Source organism: Xiphophorus couchianus, chromosome 21 (genome assembly GCF_001444195.1).
Source record: "Xiphophorus couchianus chromosome 21, X_couchianus-1.0, whole genome shotgun sequence".
Taxonomy (NCBI): domain Eukaryota; kingdom Metazoa; phylum Chordata; class Actinopteri; order Cyprinodontiformes; family Poeciliidae; genus Xiphophorus; species Xiphophorus couchianus.
In genome coordinates, this window is record NC_040248.1 from 21,309,603 (window position 1) to 21,318,783 (window position 9,181).

At 41.7% G+C, this 9,181-nt stretch overlaps 1 protein-coding gene across 16 annotated transcripts in view; it reads left to right on the forward strand.

Annotated features, from left to right (window-relative positions):
• Nucleotides 1–7,356, forward strand: part of svila (supervillin a) — a 70,219-nt gene extending 62,863 nt beyond the window's left edge. For 15 of the 16 annotated variants that reach the window (XM_028005702.1, XM_028005712.1, XM_028005697.1 and 12 more), the window contains 11 exons: nt 15–294; nt 650–804; nt 906–1,011; nt 1,146–1,353; nt 1,468–1,601; nt 3,431–3,586; nt 3,741–3,884; nt 4,317–4,438; nt 4,512–4,667; nt 5,751–5,771; nt 6,520–7,356. In XM_028005702.1, the coding sequence (XP_027861503.1) occupies nt 15–294; nt 650–804; nt 906–1,011; nt 1,146–1,353; nt 1,468–1,601; nt 3,431–3,586; nt 3,741–3,884; nt 4,317–4,438; nt 4,512–4,667; nt 5,751–5,771; nt 6,520–6,606 (1,569 nt within the window). In that variant the 3' untranslated portion in view covers nt 6,607–7,356. The remainder of the gene's footprint in view (nt 1–14; nt 295–649; nt 805–905; nt 1,012–1,145; nt 1,354–1,467; nt 1,602–3,430; nt 3,587–3,740; nt 3,885–4,316; nt 4,439–4,511; nt 4,668–5,750; nt 5,772–6,519) is intronic. The other variant, XM_028005701.1, reaches the window with a different exon arrangement.
• Nucleotides 7,357–9,181: the final 1,825 nt, after the last annotated feature.

A 9,181-nucleotide genomic window follows, 5' to 3' on the forward strand; every position in this document is an offset into this window, starting at 1 on the left:
TGCATCTTTCCCAGGAACAGCCTACTTCAGATCACCCTCGTGCATTCAACGCCTCCTTGATGCTTTCCCTCCATCAAGAGGCGGTCTGCACCATTTTAGACGGGTTCAACGTGGGGCGGGGCTACGGCCTGGTGGAGGCCGAGGAGTGGCGGAGCTACGAGATCAGCACTCTGGCAGTGGAGGTGTGGCACATCCTGGAGTTCGACTACAGCCGTTTGCCCCGCCAGAGCATCGGCCAGTTCCACGATGGCGACACCTACGTGGTCAAGTGGAAATACATGGTCAGCGCTGCAGGTCAGTGCTGCCGTCATGGATTGGAAATGATTTAAAGGGGCAGTGTTATGTAAAATTAGCTTTTTTTGAAATTTACATTATGTTATGATGTTTTTCCCCTCATTAAAAATACCTGGAGTGCTGCCTGGGTTCTTTCATTCATGTTTCAGAAATCCTTCAATCTCCCATAGCAACCATTCACCTGTGCAACTTGTTTACTCGAACCTAAACCCAGCTTTGAGGACAAAGCTCCTCCTCTGAGCTGCAGTTTCCAAGTTTCCGCCTTACAGAACACATAACACTGCCTCTTTACATCTGAACTCGTGCTCTAAATAAAAGATCTCAGATTAGAGTGGTTCCTACACTTTCTCATCAGTTGGGAAGAGACAGAATCCAGAGCAGCAGAAGACCGCCGGAGCTGGGAAGGAGAAGTGCTGCTACTTCTTCTGGCAGGGCCGCAACTCCACCGTCAACGAGAAGGGAACGTCGGCGCTGATGACGGTGGAGCTGGACGAGGAGCGGGGAACGCAGGTCAGTGTGTTTTCTGGTTTAACCTCTGTGTTCACAGTGAAACTCCGTGTGAACATGCTCATTTTAGCTTCACACTAATGTTCGCCTTGACTTTCCTCCAGGTTCAGGTCCTCCAGGGGAAGGAGCCGCCATGTTTCCTTCAGTGTTTCAAAGGGGGAATGATTGTCCACTCAGGGAAAAGAGAAGAGGAGGAGGAAAGTTCACAAAGTTAGGCTTGTTTAATGATATCAGACATTTTCATTTTTCTTATATTAAAAGCTCTATTTTTCCTTTTATATTCAATCATGTAGTCAATATTTAACCCATTTGGTCTCACAGCAGTGACTGTCTCCTGTTCACAGATGACTGGCGTCTTTACTGCGTGCGGGGTGAGGTGGAGGTGGAGGGCCACCTGCTGGAGGTGGCTTGCCACTGCAGCAGTCTGCGTTCCAGAGTCTCCATGGTTCTGCTGGGTGTCAGCCAGGCCCTCATTTACTTGTGGCACGGCTGCAAATCCCAGACACACACTCGGGAGGTGGCACGCGTCGCCGCCAACAGACTCAAAGAACAGTGAGTGGAAATTCTGCTTTCCTGAGGACATTTTTCCCGAGAAGTTGTTGTTGAAATATGAACAGGTCTGGTAGTGTAGCCTGCTTTTTTTGTTTGTTTGCTTTTTTTGTGCAGTTGTCCTCTGGAGACCGGGCTGCACAGCAGCAGCAGAGTGACGATATGGGAATGTGACGAAGAAGCGGAGCCGGCGGGGTTCTGGGAAGCCCTGGGCAGGAGGGACAGGAAGGCCTACGACTGCATGCTTCATGGTGAGTCAGCAGGTCTAATTGGTAAAAAGAATCACATAATGGCACCGCATTTGAAATATTATCATGAAAGGCTATTAAAGTTGAATACACCTAATAATGTGCTTTTTACCTAGAGTTTTGTTGCAGATTTCATCTTTTTCAAACTACGACCAAACCAACTTTAACACATTTTCAGTCAGTTTCTGCATTTAATCTTCCTCGGTAGAAGTCATTCACATCTTTGCTTAATATTTCCTCTCTCTCTGGCAAAACTTCTCCACATCTCTGACTGTGAGACTGTCTCGTCCACAGCCCTATTTAGGAGGCCCTGAGTGTTTCATCCGATTAGGATTAGGTCAAGACTAAATCCTTTCAAAAATATACCTTTGTTTTCCTTTGCTAGGAAGCGAAAGATGGAAGTTTTCAAAAACAAGACAGACACCTGAAGGTTTTGGGGCAGATGTAACTGTTTGGAATTGTTGGTGATTTCATCCAATTTTCTCAAACATTAAGTTTCATCTGAAGAAAAGTAATCCCAGATCATGATGCTGCCAAAACCCTACTTCACTGTGTGTGTGGTTCTTTAGCTGATCAGTTTACTGCTTATAACCAAAAGTTCATATTTAGTTTCATCAGCCACAGCAGCTACACAATTATGGCATAATCCAGGAACACTGAAGAACTTAACTTCTTAACATTTGTATCAGTGTAACGTTCTTCACATTTACATGATTCACATACCAACAGTGAAGCCAACAAACAAAAGCTGACCTGAATCCAGCTGCAGCATCTCATGGAGTTACACTGTCTCCCCTCTTGGTCAGCAGGTGGAGCTATTGAGCTGTTTAGGTCCTCTTTGCTGCTCTGGTTACAAAGAAAGAACCTGTAAATTAAACTATTAGTCAGTCAGCTCTCAGCCTGGTTCTATTGTAAAAAGTCTCTGCATTCATGAGGATCTAGTCCGCAAATTTTACAATCCAAAGAGCCATTTTGGCCCTCATTCCAGCTAAATAAGGCTCCATTAATTCCACAAATGTTACATAATGTTTGGAAAAAGAACAATTTCTAATCTACTATAGTAAAGTTGTCATTTTGAAAGAGCCATCACTTTTCTATGTATTTTTAGTCTCTAAAACAAAGAAAATCATTAATCATGTGCCAAAGGAGGACAGACTTTTTTTTTTTTTGCTGAAATCTACAACCTGAAGCAGCGACATGGTGGCAGCATCAACACTTCACAAGTCAAACTTTTAAGACCTTTTTAATGCCACCTTGAATAAAATTTAGGACAGAAAAAACACTAGAAACATTGAAGAAGTTCGGGGATCCTGCATGTGTCACACAATGAGACAATTTCAATTTAGTTTTTGTTTATTAGACATAAAGTGATAACGTGCTCTCTGGTTGAATAGCTGTATGAAACCATCAAAAGAAAAACAACCATTATTTACCAAAAGAGGATATGTACAGTATGTTTTCTTTTGTTTTGATGTACATGGAAAATAAAGAAAAACACAAATCACAGAGTTTCCAACTTGATGACTTGAAAGATTGCTCTACTGGTGCTTTTCGTTTCATTCTGTTGTGGGAACCTAATAGTGGAAGTTAATAGAGGAGCCATGTTGTGATGACTTCCTGAAGGCGGAGTTTCAGAAACAGCAGGAGCTTCTTAAAGAGACAGAGGCCCAATTTCAAGGCATTATTACAAAGTTCAATTTTTTTAAGTCATACTTGATATATATGCCATTTTTGTAACCACTGAAGGTAACAGTTACTTGATTGTGCTGCGAAAAGATGTTATGTGGAAACACAGAAAACTGCCCCTTTTAATAGGAACCTTTGCTGCTCAGATCTCGGCAGGTTTAACTTCACGCCTGGTCTGTACCAGCTGAGCAGCAGCTCTGGAGAGTTTGCAGTCGTGGAGTTTCTGTACCCAGCCAGAGACCCGGAGCAGGTCAACTCCATGCCGTTCCTTCAGGAGGATCTCTACGGAGCCTCACAGCCAGGTAAACGCAGCCTGGAGCTCTGGCTACTCAAAGATCCTCACTCAGCTTCTGTGGCGAGGATTTGTGTCTACGTCTGACCGCTAGCTAGTAGCCAACTTTTCAAAGTTCTCCAACAATCCCGACTCATCTGATCCTAAATGCATCTCTCGTTCAGCCCTGTTCCTGGTGGACAACCACCATGAGGTGTACCTGTGGCAGGGCTGGTGGCCTCAGGACAGCGAAAGCACCGGCTCGGCCCGAATCCGCTGGGACTCTGACAGAAAGAGCGCCATGGAGACGGTGCTGCAGTACTGCAGAGGTATTTATAGGAAGCTGCGTTTGCATTCCACATGTCCACAAACTTTGTTAATATTCCACTAATGTTGAACAAACACAATTTTGCAGTTGCGGTGTTTCCGTTGCATAAGAAACGCGATTAATGTCACACGTGAATAAGTTTTACACAATAAGTCATTGAAACGCCGTCCTCCTACCACTTCCTGTCGACTTCTTCTTCTTTTCCACCAGTAGTATCACCCCGTTATTGGATCGCATTTCAGTGCAGCTGAAAAATCACTTCATCCAAGCGCAAAAACGTTTTCTCAAACTAGAGTTTGTTTTTTTTCCGAAATTGCACAGTTTCTGTTAAGCAAATTTATCTTTGTAATTTCATTTTGCACATTTTTCTGGCCAATGGAAACACAGCCAGTGTGAGGAAGCGTTCTGAAACAGACGGCCTTTGTTTCCCCAGGGAAGAACGAGAAGAAGCCTCCAAAAGGCTACCTGATCTACGCCGGTCTGGAGCCGCTCACCTTCACCAACATGTTCCCCTACTGGGAGCACCGGGAGGACGTGTCCGAGATCACAGAGAGGGTGGGACGCTTCTCCACGGCCTCCACAGCTACATGCTTCACCTGTTCCTGATTCGCATGTCTCCTGTCCTCAGGAGGCCGAGGTGTGTAACCAGATCATCCTGGTGGAAGACGTGTTGGCCCGCCTGTGTAAGACCACCTACCCACTGGCTGAGGTCCTGGCCCGGCCGCTGCCCGACGGCGTCGACCCGCTGCACCTGGAAGTCTACCTGACTGACGAAGACTTTGAGGTGAGAACCGGAATTCTGCCCCCAAATCGTTTTGTTTGTCAGATGTGAGACGTGAAGCCTGACTCATCTTTAATGTCTTCAAAACCAACAGAAGGGTTGGTGAAACTGAAGACTGACGGGTTTTAGGCACCAGACTGAAACATTTGACTTCATACTGTAAATAACAAAGTCGTCACTCGGTCTGTCACAATAGCAAATTTTACTGGATGATAAATTGTCCCAGAAGTTATTGCGATGAACAATAATATTGTTGTTTTGAGACTTTTCAAGTAATGTAACAGTAATGGGTTAATAATGCAAGATCTCATTCTTAAAGATATATTCAACGCTGGACCTGGAAGACAATTTAAATATCCAAAATAAATAAAACAGAAACGGCAAGTGAAATGAATTATGAAATCTCTACAAACATAATCGTCCTTAAGAAAAAGAGTCTAGTTGAGACCAAATCACCAGGCTGAAGACTTTTATCATCCAGTTTTTGGTAGAAAGAGAGAAAAGAGAAAAATGCTAACTTATGAAAATAGAAATGATTTCACTCATGTTAATTGATCATGCGATTAATTGATTTATTGCTTATTGCAACATTTCTAGTCATCAAACAAAATTACAGACTTCCAGGAACGGATTAAACCTTTTTAGATTATCTCTCATTACGAGAACAACTTAAGTGTTTTAATTAGGTTTTATGTGACGAACAAATGTCAAATAATTCTGAACTGAAAACACCTTCAGCTTTATTCACGTCCTCATTCCAACCTTTCCTGCTTCCATTTTCTTCTTCCAAACAGACAGTTATACTCTTTTATACATTGTTCTTTCAGCAATTTGGAATTTTTCAAGTCTGCACACTCTGGTTAATAATTAATCGATTACTAAATTAGTTAATTATTTCAATTAATTCATTAAATTAATTGTGATTCATTTGATGAGTCGTTTCAGTTCTATTCCTTTACTGAACCATTGTAGATGAATTTATTCTGTTATAAAAAAAAAAGTCTTTCAGTGATTTCTGGAGATAAATGAAACTGTCCATCTTGTGCCTCTTTGAGCTCATCTATTTCACTCATTCCACTTCTCCAGGGTGCAGGGGCTTATGGGAAGGTGAGTCCATCCAACTGGTGTTAGCATGGGAAAACAGACTGGCTCCATATTGTTAGCATTTCTACTTCCTAACATTTGGTGGTTGTTGTTTTTTTATTATTATTAAATCATCAGTGAGTGAATACAGAACAAACATTACAGACTATAACAGACATTGAGCTACAAAATTACAAATAACTAATTAGAGACGATAATGAACAATAAAAAATAAGTTTAAAACATGAGCATTAAAATGGATCTATTTAGGAAAAAGACAAAATACAGAACATCACCAAGCAGTGTCGCAACAGACATGGGATAGCTTAACATATGTGTGTCAGGATCCCTTAATTTTTTTTATGTTAAATTAATGGATTTTTTATTTATTTATTTTTATTTTCTCTAACATTTATTGTTTTGACTTGTTTAGTGTCAGCAATGTCTTGGGTAAAAGTGGGAAAGAGGAAGGAAAAAAACCAACAAAATAAAACAGACCAAAGAAGAAATAAGTAAATCAATAAAATATAACTTTAAAACATATATATATATATAATAGTAGGTTCTCCTGTTTCCACTTCTTAACATCTCTAACAGCGCGTTTCATTTGCATGCAGCTCACCAGCATTTGGACTGAATCTTGGAGCCATTTGCTCTTTTTTAAAAAATTTACCGGACAATAAAAAGGGACATTTGAGTTTGAAACCACAGATGCATGAGTTTGTGGACTCGGCCTGTGAGTTGTGCCTGACTGCCGGTGTCTGTCCCCCAGAGAGCCCTGGACATGAGCAGGGAGGAGTACGGCGCTCTGCCCGGGTGGAAGCAGGTTAACCTGAAGAAATCCAAAGGGCTCTTCTGACGGGTGACGTTCAGCATTCTTTTTATTTTAGTTTATTTTTTCAACGTTGTTTCTACGCTCATGCAGCAGACGCTCGGGAGCAGCTCCTCCCTAGCCGAAGCGTAACCGCGGCGATGCGGAGGAGAGGCACGTCAGCCTCTCACGCCGCTGATCTCCATCCTCTCTGCGCCCCCGGTGGCTGTGCTGAGGGAGCGGAGCGGCGCAGGGTGCTGGGATCTCTGTGTTAATAGTGCTCCTTTATAATGACACTGTTAATGACTGTACATATGTAGCATATGGAAAGCAGCCTGGGTCCTTCCACTGGCAGCCTTACAGCCATCTGTTGGAGTGGAGGCAGGTCTGTCAGCCTGTTGGACACATTCCACTTCAGACTCTGCTAGATATGGATGTTTGTGCATTACAAATATATATATATACATATATATATATTTATATTAAAACCACAGAGGAATTATAAAAAAATAACAAACTTTAGCTATCAAAATAAAAAATAAAATGTACATTATTGCTGCAAATCTTTGTGTCATATGTGTGTAAGTTAAGGTCACCTTCTACTAACCCGACGAATCGGCTTTGAATGGAGCATTTTTATCCCGGAGGACAAGAGCTTAGATTCCAGACGGCAGCCTGACTGTGACTTCAGTGGACAGTGCCTTGCTCCATGTACAGTTTATACACATCCTGTTTTGGATTTTCAACATTGTTTGTGATGAGATCCAACCAATAGAGAAATAAAGACATGAAGTTTGATATCAATACAGTCTGTGTTGTTTCTTATTAAGTATAAACTGCTTCCACCCTGTTAGGTGGTGTTATGGCCAAAGCCTTTTCCCGTTTGGGTTCAATTAGACTTTTTAATTCTTTGTCTATGAGCCACAAACTCATCGATCTATTACAGTTTTTGAGTTTTCGATCTATTAAAGTTTCTGTTTTTCATATGGATAATTCTCCAAATTTTGTCTTTCAGAAAATTCTGCTCTGATTTAGTTGAATTCAACTGATTTAGGGTTATTTGATATGGACAGATGTTAACATAGACAAACTGAATAAAACGGTAATGCCATTCTGTAACATGATGCTTGTAGTGAATGCTAAAAAATAATTTAAAAAAAGGATGGAGTGTTTAATATAGGAAAATAATGTTCTCAGTTATGGGGAAGATATCTGATGTGACAGTTGTCTTATAAAACAATGTTTTTAAAGACAACTGTGGCCCCACAATTGTTGCTATGATTCAAGAAAACTCAAAACTGGAATGGATGATTAGAATTTTACCCTCAATTTAGGTATCAAAATCTCCTTCCATCCTTTGATTCTGCCCAGAATCAGTTTAAGATGCCAGATTTAAATTTGGTAACTCAAATTAAATCTGGTTGATAAACGGCCTACAACTTTCAAGTTGATGGAATTAATATTGAAACAATCTTTCAAAACTTGAAGTAAGAAGTCATGTTGCTCATCTTGCAAAGTCCAGCAATGGTTTCCTCAGGGTCTGGGTTCTACAGGCTCAGTCTTCCCCTCCTCTAGCTAATTTAAACCAGCTGTAGATTGTTTCACTTTATCACAGCGATATCAAATCTGAGTTGCCAAATTAGTTGATCTGTTTCCGGTGCCTCTGACTGCACACAGCCCTCTTACAGTGAGCAGCACAAAGCAGAAACATGGAGACGGCTGCTCATGCAGAGCCAGCTGACGCCTGACGAGGACTGCTGGGCCTTTGTCTCCTCCTTGTGGCTATGATTATAACTACACCAGCTTACTTTGGTAATTCACTTTCAATAGTAAGCTCCTCTGAGAACTGCTACTCCCCTCACAAAGGCCACTATGTTTGAAGGAATACGAAAGGATTTAGCTGAATGATTAGGAAGCTGAAAGATCTGTGGCAACTTTAGGAACTGCAATAATCCACAACTCAAATGGGAGAATCAATTGTGTACTTCACACTAATCTGGTCTTCATGGAACAGGAGCGAGATGAAAACAATTGCATTTGGGGCCTAAGACTCTCATTTGCAGTCTATGACAATTCATACAGAGGACACTCCAAGCATCTGGAAGGAGATGGTTTGGTAGACAACCAAAGCTGTACGTCACTGTAAAGCAGTGGACGTTCCTGAAGGGCCAGAGTCCTGCAACTTTTAGATATGTGCCTTGTTCTAAAGAAATGGTGAAGCTCCCTCACCAGCATGCAGTAAAGCTCTACAGAGCTCTGAGCTAATATTGGAGTCAGGTGTGCTGAAACGGACATCTACGTTGCTGGACACCGGCTGTTGAGGACTGGAGTTTAAGACCACTGCCTTAGGCATATTGTCCCTAAGGTAAAACATGGTGGTGGCTGTATCATGTTATGGAGATGTTTCTTCAACATGGCCTTGGATTTGGGTCAGAGTTGATGGGAAGATGGATGGAACTAAATACAGGATAATACTGGAAGGAAATCTGTTAAATGAGACCGGTGTGACGAGTTCAGCGGCTGGTGTGAAAATTATGTCAAGAGCCTTATTAGACGTACCTAAACTGAAATATTAATTATCTAAGCCAATTTTTTTTAATTTTCAAAGCTTAATTTAACCCCT